This window comes from Cyanistes caeruleus, chromosome 25, assembly GCF_971803275.1.
Source record: "Cyanistes caeruleus chromosome 25, bCyaCae1.hap1.1, whole genome shotgun sequence".
In the NCBI taxonomy this organism is placed as follows: Eukaryota; Metazoa; Chordata; class Aves; order Passeriformes; family Paridae; genus Cyanistes; species Cyanistes caeruleus.
In genome coordinates this window covers 1,038,189-1,058,150 of record NC_141725.1, presented here as the reverse complement: position 1 = coordinate 1,058,150, position 19,962 = coordinate 1,038,189, and the positions used below count along the sequence as shown (strand labels likewise).

The 19,962-nt window shown below is 41.5% G+C and overlaps 1 protein-coding gene across 7 annotated transcripts in view; it reads left to right on the top strand.

Annotated features, from left to right (window-relative positions):
• Nucleotides 1–996: 996 nt before the first annotated feature.
• Nucleotides 997–19,962, top strand: part of CERS4 (ceramide synthase 4) — a 45,521-nt gene continuing 26,555 nt past the window's right edge. Inside the window, exons 1-2 of one of the 7 annotated variants that reach the window (XM_086862849.1) lie at nucleotides 1,853–1,920; nucleotides 2,082–2,131. Coding sequence is in view for 2 of the 7 variants with exons in the window: in XM_086862848.1 (XP_086718974.1) it covers nucleotides 1,045–1,289 (245 nt within the window). In the remaining 5 variants the exon portion in view is untranslated. Of the gene's footprint in view, nucleotides 1,290–1,790; nucleotides 1,921–2,004; nucleotides 2,132–2,331; nucleotides 2,491–11,783; nucleotides 11,929–18,260; nucleotides 18,386–19,962 lie in introns of those variants that run through there. The other 6 variants (XM_023943129.2, XM_086862848.1, XM_023943131.2 and 3 more) reach the window with 6 other exon arrangements.

Below are 19,962 nucleotides of genomic sequence, written 5' to 3'. Positions count from 1 at the left end.
CTCACGTCCTGCTGACTGGGAGTTACTTCGTTTTCCCACTCGAGGGTGCTGTTCCCATTGGCAAAGGCCACCCTTCTGCTTTTCCAGTGCCCAGCATCACGTCCCAGAGCTCACAAACAAAACGGCCATTAGGCTTGCTCAAAGCTTCATTTGGATTCACTGAACAGAGTTTTAGAGGGTAACATTCTCATGGACTCTAACTAGAGGATTTGTTTGACCTCAGAACACAATATCATCCTGTTCACAATGGGCATCTGCTGGATAAATTATTACATTTTTATAAACCCGTGTATACTCATAAATATACTGTCATATAAATACTAACTCAGCAGAGGTTCAGCAGTCCATATTCCAAAATAGTAAGTGATTTTTAAGTACCTCATATACTAATTGTTTCATGAAGTATTGAACAAACCTGATAGGTACGAGACTGTGTGTCCATCTTTGTCCTTCAGACCCCTTTGGATGTCTTAATGTACAGATCCTAAAAAGAAAGTCTCTTTCATGACTTGAAGGCAGAACTCTGCAGAGGGACTGAGTAGCAGTATTCAGCACTTGTAATTCTAAACTCACCATGATTTATGATTATGGACTGCTGAAGCATGCAGGATTAGGACTTCTACCAAGGCTCTGTTTTCTGAACTGCTTTGCTGTGCAGAGCCTGGCAAGTTTGTGCTGGGTTGTGGTGCTGCTGTGGGTCTGTGTGCTACGGACCCTCTGGTGAGGGCACACAGATGGGTCCTCCTGAAGGGGAGGACTCGGGTCATACCTCTGTAACTAAAAGAGCCACAGCGAACCCAAGGAAAATAAAAGGCAAACAACACCTGAGCACCTTCTTTTGCTCCAGGAGTCTTAGATGTTTTTGTTCCACCTATTGCACACACTGAAACAAGCAGACTTTAGTTCATAGGAAACCCAATCTCAATCCTTTGGAAGTCAGTGGGAGTTTTCATTCACATCAGTGAGTTTTGGATCAGCCCCAGAAAAACTGGCTTTATCAATATAGACATTGCAGATCAAGCACTGTTTAAGGCTGTTTCAGTGATGCCACACAAGGAGATACCGGACAGCAATCTGCCCGTAAGAGCACTGGGGTCCCCCGAGGCTCTGAGATGGCCAGAGTTTCCTGACAGGATTGGTAACTCCAGGGCCCCAGTACTTGGTGTAACTATGTTCTCTAACACGCTTTGGCAACCTGGCTACTGTAACAGACTGTTCACAAACTATCCCTTTGCCAGCAGCAGGACTGTGCACTGCCTAGTGGGAATGGAGCAGGTGGACTTAAAGAGGTAAGCAAGAAAACTATTAGCAAGTCACTGTGTTTGTTTAAAAATTGTTCACATTTCTGTCTGCAAAGATATTTATAACCATGCTCATCATAACCGTGCTGACTACAGCTTTAGAGAAGTCTGGCAAGAAAGAGCTGATGGACAGCATTTTGGTGCGACAAGGGAACACAGCCTTAAGTGCTCCAAGAATGCATTATAGCACAGGAACAGCAAACAGGATCTGTTCTCCCAAGGCTTGAGAGCGAGAATGACGGAGTGGAATTTTTTTTGGCCTGCGTAACACAGGACAGAATAGATCATCTTAAGGGTGTTTTCTTTCCGGCCTTAAAATCTACACACTGTACTGCGCTGATTCCAAAGCCGTGGTCCGCAGAAGGAGCACTTTCTCGTTGTTTCGACTGAAATACTATACATTAGTTTAACCACTGTTTTTCCGCGCAAAGAGCAGCTGCAATTTCGCTGAAGGAGTGCTGGGCCCCCCGCGCCGAGCTCTCCCCGCGAGGCCGCCGTGAGCCGGGCCCCGGGCGGGCAGAGCCGGGCAGGGCGGAGCGGGGCAGCGGAGCGGGGCCGGGCCCGGGCCCGCCGGGCTCGCTCCGCCCGGGAGCGCAGGGGCCGCTGGCGGAGCCCGGAGGTGAGCGGGCAGGGACGGGGGGAGCCCCGGGAACGGGCCGGGGAACCCTGGGGCCGGGCCGGGGGTGCGGGCTCCGCTCAGCCCGGGGCGAGACGGGGGTGTCGCTTTTACCCTGTGGCATGAAAAACGGTGGAACTGAAGGAAGATCTTCTTGCTGGCAGTGAAAACTGTTCCCAGAGAAAAGGACGGCAAAGCTGGAAAGGAAGCTGAGGTATTTAGTTTGTGGTTTGAATTGTTTTTAGAAAGATTTGTGTAATGGTCAAAATTCAAGTAGGGCAACGACAAAAAACCAAGCAACCAAACCAACCAACCCTAATTTTAGACTGGAGTTGCCGAAAACCTCAAATCAGATACTTGACAGCAAATTCCACTTCTGGAATCATTTAAAACCAGACCAGCTGGTAAGTTTTAGGAGGTAATGGCAATGGGATAAGAGTAAAGTCAGGTGTCAGGGCATGAGGTGAGCATTTCTGGAACAGACCGGTGTTAATTTGCAGTCTGATAGCTGAAGTTCAGTTCACCAGACTGGAAAATGCATCTTTATCTACATCAGTTTATCAAAATTTAAAGGTAATTCCTTCTCTTGAAAGTGTAATTGGGAGTTTTGTGAGTTTAGTTTTGTCAAAGTCAGATGGAAGGTGTGTATGAAATGGCACACATGGTGAAGTTTGTCCTCAGAAGGAACCAACAATGAAAACTGGGGTGAGGTGTGAGACTCGGTTGGTGATTGATGAATCTAGCTCAGGTTTATCAAGATGGCCAGAAAATGTAGAAGATTTTTTTCTGTATTTCTGTTTAAAAAAAACAAAACAAAACAACAAAAGTTTGTTTAAACCAGGGGTTGTAAACTGGAAGATAAGACTTTGTGATATGATTATGTACACAGCAGCAAAGAAAAGTCCATCTTATATTAAGTCAAAAGAGCTTTTTACTGTGAAGGAAAGCTGCTGAGAGTTATTAGCTGTTAACACCTGTTGGAATTAGCATATAATACTAATTTTCTTAATCTGATTCCCATCTCATGTCAGAGTTATGTTAATGAGATAGAGATTTTGCAGCTTGACAACTGCTTCCAGACAGGAAGGAGAGTAAACACCTACAATGAAAAATTATTATTTCCCTGTCCTTTTGTTAGAGTCTACCAAAATCCACATAGGTTTACTTTTGCTGTCTGTCACACCAGTAGCTACAAAAGACTTGGCTTCTCTGTTCATGTGGCAAAGATTAGATTCATGCTGCCAACTTTTCATGTTGGGTTTAAGGAACTAATTCTGTATTTCAGCTCTAATCAAAATAAAAACTCATCTGAGTTGGTGTCCTTTTCCCATGTTGTTGGACAGTGTCTGGGAAGAAAAAACCCTGCATTGCCAAAAGAGAGACAAGTGGTGCTTGAGGATGTCTTAACTATCTGCTCTTGCCTCCCAAGACTGTTTGGGGACACCAACCTGTCTGAACTCCAAAGCCCTGAGGTTGCGTAGTTGTTCAGGTATCATAAGAGGCTTCAAAGTTCAATTTCCTGGTACATGCCTTTTTGGTGAAATAGAGCTAAAGAAGGCTTCTTTTTAAATCTTCTCCTCATGATGGAGCTTTTTTTCTTCATTTCATGAGGTCACCAGATTGATGGAGTGCATTTTCATTGGGTTTTTTAATACCACTTACAGTTTCTGATGTCCTTTTGAGTGCAGAACTTAAATGATGTCTGATGTGAAGGAGAGCATGAGCTTTGGAAAGTCAATATCTTGACATCAGCCAGTCTTTTATAAATCTGGCAGTGCCTAGTAAACACAAAAAATAACTAAATCAGGCATTCCTGCAATTCATGTTTTTTTTGAAAGGCAGCTAATGAGAATCCTTGATGATATTCATGAGCCCAAGAAGGTTCAAGAAGCAAAAAGATGTGAGGAAAGTCCAATTGCTTTCTGTTCTATGAGATACATAAAAAGAAAATTGATTCTGTTTTTCTAAAATTTTATTCTGTATTATAACTCTTTTATAATACCCTAGACTCTTCTCTGCAGAGCTTTTGGGGGGAAATTGATTTCAGGTTCAGAGAGCTATCTAAATTTTTATTTTCTGACATGTTTATGGCAGAGAACAATACAGGGCAGGGAAGGAAGTGAAAGCCTCTGTAGATCACTTATTTTAGCATTATTCTAGGAAGCAGCTTATTTGGGCTCAATACCAAAATCAAACTGCAAACCTGCTAATTCTGCTTGTGAGAAGTGATTATGGTAAAGGAGCCTTTAGTCAATACAGCTGCAGGTGACAAGGCTCCAGCATGCCTAAGCTTTGTCTCTTTTTCTTCCAAGGCAGAAATCCATGGGACTTCTCTTTTTGGAGAGCACTGTGCACAGAACTAATACATGAGCTGGGTTTGTGACCAGTGCTTTCAGCAGACCGAGGGACCTCACAACTGAGCTGTTGCAGCTGGGTTGCCACCTGCCAAGGTCATGATCATTTGTCCAGACTTTGGAAGCAGTTGTTGTAAATGAAAGATCCCTCAGGGAATCTTCAGATCTTAATTCATAACAAATTTCTCTGCAAGAGGGTAAAATGCAGCTAGAATGTTATTGTACACTACTTTTTCATGTCTGAGATGAGGAGGGGATAGTTCAATAGGCTTCCTACTCATTCCTGAGAGAAATAGGAGAGAAATACAGACATGGTGTTTGGTGTGATATGATGCAGAAGGTGGGTCCCTGCAAGTTAGTTGTGTATGTACACCCAGAATTTTCTTGGGGCTGCATCTATCATATATTTAGGTTTAATTTTCTGGTTTTCTGTGTTTTGGGTTTTTTCTGTGTTTTGTTGTTGTTTTTTTTTTTTAGGTTTGTCCTAGTTTAGGGCAAATTTGGGAGGAAACTTCCAAAGGGGTCTCTCTAGAAAGCAAATTCTCTAGAAAGCGGCCCCTCCCCCTACTGGTTGGGGAAAAGATTTCTTTGGAGAAAAGTGGAAAAAAACTGTTTATTTAACAAGCAAAGTATTCACAAGCATAAAAATGAGTAATATTAAACAATAGAACCTCTTGCAGTTCTGAAGAGATGGCAAATTCAGAAAGTCTTTGTTGTGGGCTGTAGCTCAGCTCGCGCAGTCTCTTTAGCAGTCACTTCAGTGCTGGAAAATGCTGTGTCCCAGGCCCTGGTGGGCCACAGGTGTGAGCCCGTGGTGTTTTTCTGGGTTCTCAGTCCAGAGGCAGGGCCAGGTGCTTCCGAGGAAAAGAAATGCCACAGTCCAGGGAGCTTCTCTGCCTCAGCTAGCTAAAAAAAACCAAACAACTAACTTAAAAGAAAGGAGAGCTCTGTTTCACAGTGTGTGCTGCAGACAACACAGTCCAGAGAAGGAATGTGGGTAAGTAAATGCAGTTTCTGCAAACAAAAAAATGCGCTGCTTCTCCCCCTCTATGCTCTCGGAATAAGCCTTAAAGGTGCAGAACTTAATATCCAGCATGAACAGAGCAGAGGACTGGGGATGCAAACATCAGAAAGTCACCCTAGGACAAGGTTCCTTTTGCAGAGATCAGTAAGGAATTGATGATACAAATCCAGATATTTCCTGGTGTGATGTAGCAGATGGGTATTTGGAGCTCAGTGGAGGTAAAGCTCATTATCTTGAGCTGTGTTTCTGTAGAGAGAGGTGCTACATTTGCCAGGTCTGGGCCACTTGTCATTTCCCCTTATGCCTTGCATTGAGCCTGCACAAATTATTTTGAAGCCAGGAAGTGAATTGCACTGAGGGACTGGCATGGGGTAAAATCACCCCCAAGTGAAAACAAAAAGTTTGGTTTAAGCCCAAATCTTTTTCTCAAGCTTCTCTGTGGAGCCTCACAAATTCCTGCATTGAGCATGGCAGGGTAGTGGGAGAGCTGGCCAGGAATGGGTGGAGGCCAGGGTCCAGTCTTTGATGATTCTGTTGGTTTACACTGGCTGTCTTGAAAGGAACCTGTCTCAGCAGGGGAATCTTCATGCTGGAAAGTACAGCAATTTCATTTTAAGGATTGTAGTGGATCTCTCCACCCACTGATATAATCTTAAAGGAAACACATCTGTTTCTTTTCCCACTGTGGTCCTCCAGTCTTAGGCTTTGTTCAGGTGAAAGCAAACATAGAAGAAAGGAGATTATAAAATGTTATAAATGCATATCATATTATTGGCTTTTCACAAATATTATAATGAATAGTTATAGGTATAAGATTAGAAAATTTTGTTGTATTAATATAGTTTCCTTTATTTCTGTTATTGATGAAACTTAGAAATAGTGGTATAATACATATATGTTAGGCTATAACATGATATTAAGGCACAAACTACTTTTTTGCTTATATAACCCAGAGACTAAAAAAGAAAATAGTCAGAGACCCCCCTGCATCCTAAGATTATCTTGTCCAGATAAAGACAAGCAGTCCTCCAAGCCCTCCAAAAGAAAAATTTATGGCACCCGTTATCGAAGGACATAAAACCTAGTGGTACCTGGAAGATTGATCTATTGGGAAGGGGGGGCAAAGAAAAAACAGAGGAACACCAAAAATACTAAGAAGAATGTCTGAATATGTATGAGAATTTATGGATATGTAGTAGGATTCTGTTTTTAAGGGACAACCCTTTGTTAGTAAGGTGTGCTTTCTTGACTGAATGCAGAGACACCTGGGCATATCTTTATTTTTATCTCCCGATTGTCTTTTTATTAAACTTTTAAATTCTATTAAAAAAATATGTGAACCTCGTTTTTCACATAGAACATCAAAGAACTAACATGCATGAGTCAGAACAAATAGTCCATCTTGATTTTCCATACTGTAGGGTCTAAGTAACATGTACTTGTTCTTTGAAATGCTTAAAATTATATCACATTCTATCACAGCATTATCTGAAAAATCACATTTGTTTAATAAATTCAGACTCATGGGATGTATCCAGACATTACTATGACATAACAAGTGCACACTAAAATCCAGCGGGGGTGAAGTTAAACTAAGGGGCATGCAGTTTTGAACTGACTCAACTTTAGCTGTGAATTTAGAGACTGTTGATAAGAACAAAAGTGTCATGAGATTTATGGAGTCAGAGTTGTTGATTGTGCTCTGTGTTTTATATCCTGCTTGTATTTCTAATGATATAATGACATTTCTAATGTCTAATGTTCTTCCTGTAGGAGAAGATCCACACTTTCATGTAAAAGAAAAGCAGAAGTCAAAAGTCTTATTTAAAAATAGATTGTCCTTTAGGAAGCCAAAATCTTGCAGTTATTTCTTACTAGTAAAATTAATTATCCTTTTTCTAGTTAAAATTCATTGAGTAATTGAACACTTCAATGGAGTATGTAGCAGATGTAGAGTTTACGCATTTCCAGCACTGTTTCACTGCAGTGCACACACTGCAGGTTCTGTTGTAAAAGCTGCAACTTTCAGAGTCCCTAGACCCGGACTAAACCTGAGTGGAGGTGTACAGGAACCTCTGCCAGGAGCTGGGGCACTGTCCCCTGCCCAGCTGTGTGGACAACCCTGGCATGCTCAGCGCAGGCTCCGGTTCTGGATCAATTCCATGAGCTGTTACCCAGCCCAGACTGGGGCCTGCTGTGAAGCTGCCATGAAGTGCTAAGGATGCAAAGCATTGTTCTCCACTGGAGGCATCCTGGCCACCACAGATGTCGGCAGAGCTCCCCTCCTTGGGCCTGCTGTGCACTCATGGTGTGACTCAGTGATCCTGATCTCACACACTGACCTGGCTGTAGAGGGTTTTCCACCCTAACTAGGTGTCTGCAAGTCTGTGTTCTGTGCCCTTAGCCACCCTCTTCGTTCAAATAAAGGTTTGCATTTTATTGTGCATCTCTGCTATATGCATGCATTCACCTTTAGTATATTTGTATTAAAGGTTTAATATTTAATTCTGCTGGCACTCTATGGCAGGTTCTTCTTAAGTAAAAAGAAAACAAATCTCATAATTTTCCCAGTTTTGAAAGTCCACTTAAGGCTGTTCTGTTTGGAGTAATTTTTGTAGTGTTTTCATCTTTACTGACGAGTACCCTTCAGCAGGTTTGTCCAGAATTAAATAGCAATGTCAATAACCCAGTGGATGTTCCCCACTCCTTTTCCAATATGCTATAGTTTTAATTAATTCAGGAGTTTTATTTGGGAAAATAGGAAATATGTTCAAAGAGGACTGCAGTAATTCCATAAACTTCAAAACTGATTCACCTTTTACCAAAACTGGTTTTGACAAGAACTAGTGTCTTTGTTTTAAAAGTCAGTTCCAAAAATAAAGAAATTCTTCAACTACTTTTCTTTGTGAGGTTGCTCCGCTGGTAGCCACAGGTATGGCATATGGCTTCCAACCCAACAAATGCTGAGGCTTTGAATCAAAACAGATAAGGAAAAATGTGCAAGAGGTAAACTGCAGGCTTTGTTCAGATTATTTTGTTTGTAATAAGCAGTGTTATTTTTATCCTGAGGTACTATAAGAGCTTTTGGGACTACAGTTCCCTGTTAATCTGTCTGTCTTCGTACATATGTGAAAGATCCTTCTTCAGAGTTTGAAAGATGAATTGTCAGAGTTTGTGTTTAATGTTTTCAGAGAAAAGATCACAAGAATGTTTCTGTTTAGAGAGGATACTGAATTAAAAGCATGAAAGCAGAATTCCCCAAATAATCACTTCTGTGTGACTTGTAAGTTGTGGTGAATTGAAGCAAGGAGAAAGTGACCCTCAAAGTCACTTTGTACTGGTATTTTAAAAATAAACCCTGAGCTCAGCCAGCATGAATCAGGGCTGTGCTGTGAAAACTGGAGCTGCTGATGGTGTGCTGGGGGATCCAACTGGCTGAGACTGGCACCGCCCTTTGCTCGGGGCTGGGGTCTTCAACCTCTGCAGCTGCTGCAGGCAGGATGGTGTCGGCTCAGGCAGGGCAGAAGAGCTGGCTGCAGTGAGGTAAATTAGTGTCTGTTCTGCAGAGGAATTGGCCCAGGGAGAAATAAATGTGGTGTCAGAGCTCTCTCACAGATCTGCTGGTGCCTGCAGCAAACACAGGGTTCCTCAGCAGCAGAGCAGGAGGAGGAGTCCAGCTTCAAGAGTCAGAAGACCGAGATGACCACCAGGGCTAAGCAATCCAAATAAGCCATGTCCAGCAGGATCACTCATTAAAGCAGTCCCACTGCATGTGCAGTTAAGCCATCCCATAAATCCAGAATTGCTGGATAAATAGCACAGTGGTTGCAGCCTTCAAACCTTGACAAGGAATATGCTGTCCCATAGTGATTTGTTTACCTGTGTAACAGATGAAGCTCCATTGGAGGCAGGCATGTTAGGCACTACTTCAGCAAAGAAAAGAAGACAATGCCTATGGAAACAACTGGAGTTTTACATTCTGCTTTATAAGCTGCCCCTATCACAGAGCTTTTAAATTATCTGTGTTAATGAAGAATAATTCATATTCACATTTGTTTTTAAATGAACATCATTATGTGATAGATTGCAATACTCATTAAGCTATTATGCTTGTGAAAAGTGAGTCTCAATGCTTTTAATCTTAGAGAAAGGGAAATCTTTCTATCTGTTGCTCTCTCAATGTTTTCGACATACTTTGCTTTTGCAGTAATGTTGGGAATGTAAATGTTCTCAGATAAGGTTTTAAGTTTTGTGTTTTGAAATGAAAAATCATGAAAGCATGTACTACTTCTACAGGTAGGAGTATAATTTAAAATAATCTTAATTTTAGCCTGATTAATTTTTGTTTTTTTCTAAGATTTGGAACAGGCTGGGGAATTTGCTGGAACTAATACCTGGGAAACTGATGGAACTGTTGATACTGACATTTAAAGCCAACTCATAGAAAATAATTAAAGCCTGTGTGTTTCTCACATAAGGGAGGTGAGCAAGGGTTGTGTGTAAAGTCATTGACTGCTTGTGTAGGTATACTGCATTGTAATACAGGATTCCTCCCTCAACTTCATGCAACAGATTAATCCCAAATGGTAGGTAAGCACTTTTCTAATGTATGTTGGCATTCAAGATGATCCAGTTCCATTTTGATGTTTGATCTTTGCGATGTCTGGCAGAGGTTGCACAAGTCCCTCAGGCCTCCTTATTTAACACAGCAGGTTCTCTCGTTTTGACCCAAGATTAGTTGTTCAGGAGTTCAGTGCTTCGCTGAGATGGATGCTCAGAGGTGCTGATGTGATGAATTAGAAAATTTGTCTTTGGGAAAATGGCCTGGTTGGAGGAGAAAGAAGGATTAGAGTGCTTGATTAACTGTAGTGCTTGACTGTACGATTTAGAAGCAATGGTGATACTTTGGACTGCAGGGAAGTAGGAATTGTAGGTGAAACTACAGCCAAAGAGCTTCTGAGGGCTGCTACAAACTGTGGAACCTAGTGTGTGGCTGAAGGCAGAAGGACAGAAGAGGAGGAACTGTCCTGGAAGGGATCATAAGGGCTTGCCAAGGGTGATTCTTAGAGGATAGGTTAAGAGAGGGCCATCAGACTACAACAGTGGAACTATATAGGAATGTTTATGCTTCAAAGGGGCTGAGAGTCAGGTAATGCATTGAAGAAGCATTAAACTGTCCCATGAGTTCACAAGAAAGAGGCTTTATTGAGAGCAGTGTTGGTATTTTAATGTGACTCAAGTATGGCTTGGAAGCTGGAACCTACTACCTGCTTGTTATTATTCTCATTTTTTAATTTAGAATTAAACTTTTTGAGGCCTGGTTTGTGTTTGTTGAGTAACAGGGTTAGTGATAATCAGTTGAGTGATTTCAGTTGGCAATAGAAAAAGTGCCAGGGGTATGTATTGTCGTGACTGATCTGGGCAGGTATTTTTTGCTTCTCCAGTATCTGAACATCCATGCACATAAACTGGGTTGTAAGGCCAGAACTTGCCTTTGGAAGAGTGTCATGGTTTTAAAGCAGTAACTAAAAAAATCATTAGAAAACTTACTTATTTCTTGCTGTGAGATGTGGATTAGAACAAGAGCAAAACAGGCTTAAAACTTAAAAGGAATAAAGAAAGTTTATTAACAAAACTACAAGAATAAGAAAACCAGAATAAAATTTCCAGAAAACCCTTTTTCCCCCACTACCCAACCATTCTCTTGTTCACATGAAAACATAGAGACAAAGAAACTTTGGAACTTTGGTGTTTAAAACAGTCCCAATTCCTACTAGAGTCTTTTCATCAGTCTTTGTAGAGAAACAAGCCTTCTTCTGCTAATCTATGGAGTTTCTCACATGAAAACATTTTGTTATAGCTTTCTATTTCTCTGATGCCAGCTGCCCGGAAAAATCTGCCATCAGTTCTCTTGTCTCATTTCACATCACTCTGAGGTGTGTTATGGGTCAATGAGTCTAGGGATGTCATTTTTAAGGATGAGTTATTCAAAGGCAAAAGTTCTTTTCATCTGTCTCTGTGAGCTTCCCTGGAAACAGAAGTTTTCTCTTTGCCTCTCAAGGCCCCAAATCTTCAGCTATTACTTCTGCCCGCTCTGTTCCAGCACCTCACTGTATCACAATTACTCCACCTTTTGCTCAAAATCCACACTTTGAACACTCCATTCCTCCCAATATACTCTGTCATGAATTAAAGGAGCTTTTTTTCAGAAAGCTATTGTCCATCTCCATAGCTTTAACAGAAAAATATTTCAGCTTAATTAAAGCATCTCCTTATTCTCTCTTCCTCATCTAAAACTTAACTCTTTTCTTCACTGTCTTTGATGGTTTTATGATGTCTTCTTCATGTTGATTATTTCTCTCTCTCTCTGGGAAAAAAGAAGTAATCTGTAAGTCTCATTTAAGTAGTAAAAGAGTTAAAGTCTTGGAAAGCTGCAGATGTTCATGGTGTCAGGTTTCAGTTCAGCAGCAGAAACTGCAAACCAAGCCAGGCTGGCCGGCTCCGTTTCTCCCCCCCCCCGCCCTCTGCGGCCTTGTCCGGCCTGGAGGGGGAGAGAAGGCCGAGACAGCCCTGTTACCTCTTCAGAAGCCAGAAACCAAAGAGAACAAGAGATCCCTGGCTTTAGATCTTAAGGTAAAGGTGGTGTTCACAAGTAAGTTCACAAGGTAAAGGTGGTTTTCACAAGTTGATCTCACTTCTCAGTGGTTAAAACCGCTGCCAATTCTCAGAAATGACCAATAATTGGTCAAAAGAAAAAACTCCCATCAGCCTCCAGCAGCTTCAACTTCCCTAGCTCCCTAAACTATCTTAAAGGTAAAGTCACCCCAGGACAAAGAGTTTCTCACAAAGTTATTGCTGCCAGGGTCAAAGTCCTGAGCCTTACTCAGTGTGTTTTCTCACAGCATGATTCCTTTTTGAGCCTTCCTCTTCCAAAAGACTTCTACTGGTGTATGAACTGCTTGTTGGTACAATGTTTGTGGATAAACAGCATTTCTGTTTAGAGGCTTTTGGGCAGTTTTTACTGTCTCTTAACTCAGATTGAAGGACACAATTTCATTATGATTGCCTGACTCCTTATTTGGTACCGATGAATTTAGAGAAAGATCAGGTGAGCAGTTCTAGGAGAAGTAATTTCCCTTTTCATTTTTTGAGTGATCTGCCAACCTGATTTCTTAGCTGACTGTGGCCTGATGAAAATAACTTGATTTTCTTCCTCAGTTCTATCAAGTGATGTCAGACATTGACAGTTGTTTTTACTGAGACTGGAGGAAATTGTAGATGTCAGGAGAAAGAATGAAGAAAAAAATGCAAAGAAATTGATAAGTAGCTTATTTTATATTTATAGGTGTCTCCTTATATTTCACATTTGCACTCTTGAGAAACACACACAGGTCTGGGACTACGTGTCTGTGTTTCACGGAGATGTTGTAGCTGGTGCTTCGGGTGCCTTGGTTGCTTTACTTGGACACCAGTGGTGTCTGATGTTCTTACTAAGCTGTAGTATGGTCTGTAGCTTTCTGCAGAGTGATGTGGCCTTACCCAAACAATCAGCATGCAGTGTCCAGTGGTCTTCTGCTGAATTTTTTTTGTTGTTTGTAGAGTTAATGTTTGGTAGCAGAACATTGTTCCCAAGTGCCAGGACAACAAGGTTTATGTTACCTAACTCTGCCCTGGAAGTAGCACAGGAATGTTACTTCATTTAATAATTCAGCCATGGACTAGGTACCAGCCAAACAGCAAAGGTTTTCAACTTTTGTCTCTGTTGCTTTTACCCTGATAATTTAATACAGCACTTTGTTTTTCAAAGTGTTTGTTGATTGCTGCAGTTCAGCCCAGGTTTTGCAGCATTAGTAGGGAAGTAAAATTAGAAGTAGGATTTCCTCCAGATTCTTGGAGGAAAAATATGGCAGGAACACCTGTGGTATTTCAAAATTTGAATGTACCTTCTTGGGTTTTTCTTAACTTTCCAGAGAGCAGATCTGTGCTTCTTCAGGGATCTACTTGGCATTTTATGGGAGACTCTCCTGGCAGGTAAAGGTGTTAATCTTCCGGGACAGCCAGTTCCAAGCACATGTAGTCCATTGCAGTCCAAGGCAAACAAGCATGAGCATGGAACTGTTGTTTGAGCTTAAACACAAGCAGGAAGCTCAGGAAGGTGGGAGCACTATCAATGGCCAAGAGCATTACAGAAGTGTTGCCTGGGCAAGGAAGGATGCAGGTAGGAAAGATAAAGCTCAGATGGTGTGAGGTATGTGAAGAGCACCAGAACAGCTTCTGAAAGCACATTGGAAGCAAGAGGGAAGCTATGAAAAATTTGGGTGGACTGCTCTGTGCACCTTCTGATCAAAGACATGAGGAAGCCAGAGGTATTTAGGGCCTTTTCTCACCTTGTTTTTAGCTGAATAAACTAATGCTTGTTTTTCACTGGGCAAAACCAGGAAGTTGTAGTCATACCCCTCAGTGAGGAATGATTGAATGAGAAGAGCTGTCTGATTTGCATTCTGACGTGGTGAGTGACATCAGCTGAAACCTGTGCTGTGGGTCATACCTGGCAGTCTGCTTGGGAGCCAGGCACTCGCAGGCAGAGCAGCCCAGCAAGGAAGGAGCTGGCAGGTGGCGTGTAAGGTATGGGAGGTTAGTATGTAATTTATGCTGGGTGAGGAAGATGTTCTCTGCAGGTATAGGTAAGCAAGTTTGTCTATTCTGGAACTTTTATTTGCAGTTTCAAATGGTTGGGCTTTTTATGTTTTTTCTGGAACAGAGCTCTCCCAAAAGATGGTGTACATGAAAATATTGCCTTTGAACAGAGCAGCACATGACTTGGAAAATGAATTTATTATTGTGTAAGCAGCAGACATGAAATAATTTGGTAGGAAATGTCAGCTGGTAGATCTAAGTGAGGAGAACATCTGAAAGCTAGGAAGTTGAGAGTAACTGGACATTGATGGAGAAACAATGCTGCACAAATAATTCCAGATTTTCAATTACCTTCAAAAGAAGAGCATATGAAGAACAGAGTCTGGGTGAGGAGGGTGAGCCTGGAGAACATAGTGCTGGTGATTAAGAAGAAAAGGAGGTTGTGGTTTCATTTCTCTTGCTACTGGTCAGAGTTGAAACATTTTATTTCATGCAAAATCAAATAGAGGGTCTGTCAAAAGCTATAGTTTTAGGGAAAAGGGCATGTAGAGTCACAAGAGAAAGAGATGAGAAGGCTGGGGAACTAGAGAAATAAAGCAGAATTAGCTGCAGGTAAAAAGACATTAATACCAGAATCTGTACATGTGATTGGAAATCATGCATCAGTTTTGGCCAGAGCAAGCAGGCTTGTAAAAATCTGCAAAAGAAGTTCAAAGAAATGGAGGTGTAGAGGGTAATGGGTTCTGTAGGAACGTTATTTTAACAGGGTGAGGAGGCATGCTAGGAGAGCTAAGGTCAATAGGTAGTTCATGGACTGGAACTATATGGAAAGGTTTAAATATTTTTTCATTACCATGGGAAGACCTTCTTAGGCATTTTTCTTAATTGATAAATTTTAGCTGAGTCTCTTGGACACTGTCCATCCATGCTTAAATTTGCATTATAAGAAAAGCTTTAAAATGGTAAAGAACCAAGAGCAACATAATTTAAAAAAGGGATCTCAGGCAAAGGAAATGTTGTTTTGGATAAGGCAATATCTGAAAGCATGTGTGACTCAAGGATGGCTAACAGAGATGAGGAAATGGAAATGAACATATCAAAGCTGAAGTGAAATTTGAAATTCTTAGTGTATTCCCTTCAGGCAGAAGACTCTAACTAACTAATCTCCATCTCAGTATGCTGGAAATAATGCTACTTGTAATTAAGAATTTTGGAGCAAAGATTTTTTTTAAATCCATAAATTCTAGCAAACTTTTAGTGATTTTTTTTTAATCTATAAATTTTACAAAATTTTAATATAGATTAGAAGAAACTTACAAAATATTTTACACCAAAAAAAAAAGGCAAAACTTATTCTAGAACTATAATCCTATAATACCAATATTGTGGTCATTAGTGTGGAAGTTTAAAAAAAGAAAAACTTTTGGAAATGGAGATTAAGATATTAAATAAAATATGGGTGTTCAAAAGATAGCCTGTGCTGTATTAGTCAGAGCTTTATTTGTTAAAATTATTTCTTTCTGCCTAAAAGAGATGCAGTAAGTTTCATGTCTAAACTAGTAACTTCTCTAACAAGTAGTTTTAGATGAAAACATCAGGCTTAAGGGAAGTATCAAACAAGAAACTGCCTAGAAAAGTATCAGGAGAGGATTTACCCATGGAGCTCTTGAATAATTGCTTTCTTAGTATAATGAGTTAAAGGTTCAAATGCATAATAGGCAGTGGAAACTCAAATTTAGGCAGTATGGACCAGAATAGGGCAGGAACACAATGGCTCTACCAGTCTGAAATAACAGGAACCTTTAGAATTTTTGGAGGACTTTGTTTCTTAACCCCAGTATCTCAGGAAGATAGGACAAGCCTCTCCATTTTGGTCTCCAGCATATCAAGACTGAAGAGGCTCTTTTGGTTTTCTTTAGCCTTGGAAAAATAAAGCAACTTGACTCAAGAAGCAGCGTAACTGCATCCTTGTGGTGGTGTGCTTCCCCATTAACTCGTGATTTCCCCTGTGGCAGTACTTTGCTGCTAGGTATAATTGCATCCTGGGAAAGCAGGCTGTACCAGGAAGGCTGCTGCAGGAATCCCTGTGCTGGTCTGGCAGCCAGGTCATTATCATGATGCTGCACTTAGCTAATAAGACTTGGCTGACCTAAATGGCTTGGCCCGGAGCCACTGCAGGGATGTTTGTACCTGTGGCATGGTTCACCCACAAACCTGTATAATCCACCTGCCTACAATGGACCATGTCTGCTGTAATTGAGCACTTGAAGGCCTTTGTAGCCAGTTCTTTCCAAGATGTGTAAACTGTTTCTCTGTGTTTCATCTCCACCCTTATCTATTATATTCACACATGTAAATTTACATGAATATTTGTGTACCTATATATTCATGTTTTGCTTGGGAATGGAGCCTGTAAGTGAAGCAGCAGAGTAACTCTTTGAATATGTAAGCAACAGTTGCCTGGATAAACCTGCTTAGCCGTTTTACCTGTGAGACAAGGAATAACCTCTTTAGCTGGATGTCCTGCTTCTTCTCAAACAGTTCTGCTTCGAAAGCAAAACCAAGTATACACCTGGCTCCAAGGGGTTAAGTACAGTGATGTTCTGTGGCTCAGGGTGGGGAACCCTGCAGTGCTGCTCTGCTGCAGGCACTGCAGATGCAGCAGTTCCTGCTCTCTTTGGAGCAGCTCAGCAAGCCCAACAACAGAGTCCTTTGTAATACTTCAGATTCAGATAAAGCCACCATGTTCATAAAAAACAAAAAGCAAGCAGCACCAGGAAAGGCAAGATTCAACAAAGTAAATACAGTGGATGGGGCTACTGGGCTGCAGAATCCAGTTGCTTCAAGACCTTCTGACTGCGTCACCTCAAAGGAGCTCAGTGAATTCTACTTTGCCTGTCTCCTCTTGCTGCACTATGGGCTTAGGAAGTGCCAAAGCCTTGTCCTCCCTGTCCCCATGGTATAGCTGTGATATTTCTCTGGTTTTGATTTCATCCTTACATGTACCTTCTACAACCAACCTAAAGTTATTCTTTCAGCATTTACTATTTTGTTGGCTGTTTGTGAAGTCCTTATGTTGATCTGTCCAGTGTTTCCCAGTGTTGTTTATCTCTGTTCTTGCTGAGCTCTGTGTGAGAGGGTGTCTTCTCTGTTACACCTGTATTCAGAGCTGAAGGGCTTGGTTCTCACAGTACAAAGCTACAGTGCAGGACAGCTGCTGTGTGAAGGGTAAAGAACTTCTGAGAATGAAATAGGCCCACACACTCACACTTTTCTCTGAAAAGGGCCTTTTAGACACACCATTGTCTTCAGCTTTCCAGCAGCCTTGACTTGAGAACTTGACCTGTATAAATTACAAAAAGACATATGTGTTGCTTCATGTCATATCCTGTTCTGTATTTTTGCAATGTATAGAAGCTTAAAGACAGCTGTGAAGATGAAGAAATACTCCACAAGGGTAATCCTGACTATCTACATTTTGCACATGAGAGTTGATTACGTAATTGCTGTTTGCTTCCTTAGCACTTTGAATCTATATATATTCCCCCTAAGCAAATTGGACATTTATTTTGTATTCTCCCACAGAGAGTCCCCAGTGGAGTTCTGCTGCTGTTCTCTATCAAGTGTGGTTTTGTGTTGTTGCCAGATATATACAGTTCTGGAGGGAGAATGTGGGATTGTATAGCTGCAAAGCTGGCTGTGATGGCAGCTTTCTGCAGCATGCCTTTTGTCTACACAGTAGGAGAACCTACTGAAGAGATGTTTTTTGAAGAGCTGAGCCAAGAAGGAATTTCTCCCTGGAGTTCTCCTAATGCTTTTCCTGTTTAGAGCTGAGATTTTTAACAGCTGAGAAAGTTTACCAGCATTTTGAGGTTGCCTCTAAAGTTCTTTTCAATTCAGGCACCTCACTTAGGTTATCTGGCTCTTCCAAGCTGGTATCCAGTACTGTCTAAAGTGCACAAGCTGTTTTGGTGTGGCGTCACCATGCTTCATGGTGACAGGATGTTGAATTCAGTGTAGCTAAGCCCATATACAGTTTGCTTCTACAGACACACTCTGCTCTAAAAATGTAGACTACTATGGAAAAACCTGGGTTCACATGGTCAGTAGGAAGTTTGGGGATATCCTGAAAAAATGGTTCACTGAGGCTTGGAGGTTCAGTCACCCTGTCCCATGGGTACAGGGCTGTGTCACCCAAATGGAGCTGTACTGGTGAGCAGCATGTTTACTGAGTAGTCTGAAAAGCTTTTTCTGGCAGGTGTGTATGTGTGCTTCAGCTAGCTCTGTCACCAGTGAGCTGACACCAACCTCCGTGGTCCTGGCTTTAGGTGTTTTTGCTGGAGCAGTAAAGGCGAAGGAAGGGAGCTGTTGCTAAAGGATCCTACAGGCCTGCCAGAGGAACAGGTGGTTGGTAGCAGATGTTCCCACCTCCAGACAATCTTGGTGTGGACAGGTAGGTTATACTCTAGGCCCCAGAGGGATGTAGAGAGTTGAGGTTTGACAGACAATTAAAAAACTGTTGCATTCTGCTTGTCAGGCTCTTAAAACAGCATTTGAAGAGTCTATAAACCCTGTTTATCTTCATTTTGTGTGCCAGTGGTTTTTGTCCAGGCATTGTCTGGAAGGAGAGCTAGAATAAGGAATGGAGAGCAGCCTGGAAGTGGGATCAAAACTGCAGTTTCCAGCGGCCCAGAAGCTACATCAGAAAGAAAATACTATTGATTATTGTCAAACTGAACTCTGGTGAAAGACTTAGATGTTATTTTCAGTGCTAGTGAAGCCATATTTCCACTTCTTTTGGTTGCAGTTCTTCAGAATGTCAGGCTCTTGATTTTTAGGAGGATTTTTATGCTGTGGGTTTTACTATGAAAAGCTGAAATCAGGCAGTTCACAGTGGAGGAGAAGAATGCATTTTTCGTAAGCTGGTTTTCCATTCTCTCTGGGGAAAAGGGGGAATGTTTTCCTGCTTTCTTTATATGATATATAAATTCTATATGTAATATGTGGTTTTTTATAAGTGATTAGAAAATTTGCATCCACTCACTATTACTTAGACTATATTTTTAATCAGCTTTGTCCTCAAACCAAATTGACTGTGCATGTGCCAGGAGAAATTACTCAAATTTGAAGAAACAGCATCGTGTTCTTCCCTGATGTAGTCAGATCAAAAGACACATTGAGGTGAACAGTAAAGTCCAAATCAAGAAGAGATGTTAGATTTCCTTCCCGTGCCTGAAGGGAGCCTACAAGAGAGATGGAGAGAGGGCTTGGAATGACAGCACATGGATGAATGGCTTCAAACTGAGAGACAGTAGATTTAGATTAGATATTAGGAAGAAATTCTACCCCATGAGAGTGGGAAGGCCCTGGCACAGATAGCCCAGAGCAGCTGTGGCTGCCCCATAATCCCTGGGAGTGTCCAAGGCCAGGCTGGACAGGGCTTGGAACACTTTGGGGTACTGGAAGATGTCCCTGCCTGTGGCAGGCATGAGATTCAAGGTCCTGTCTAACCCAGCCCATTCTATGACTCCATGGCATGATTCAGAAAATGTCCCTTAGACTCCAAACTTATCGAATGAGCTTAACAGAGAAATTGCAGCAGAATTAAAGATATCTTCAAAATAAAATGACTGATTCATGTTTTATTTAATAGGCAGTTCTTGCAGAAAATGGGCCAGGCCTTAGGACTGTTCTTGGAGAAAAGCTTTCTAATACTTGGGCCAGACACTTTAATTGTATGCTTTTTCCCTTGGTTTCCTAAGATGACATTTCCTGTGCACTGTTCTGATTACCTCAATGAACATTTCATTCCCATTTCCTTCTTCTGTGCCTGCACATAGTGTGTTTGACTTCAGAGCTTGTGTTTGGGATGTTGGTTACAGCTAAGAATGAGCAACCTGTATTGGAGGGTGGAGAAGCTTGCATTTGTGTACAAGGTAGAGTTATCTAGAAACAGTATTTGTGTGTTAATGGTCATACCAATATTCTGCTGCCCTTTTTGCTGCTAAATTCACTCATCATACACAAAGA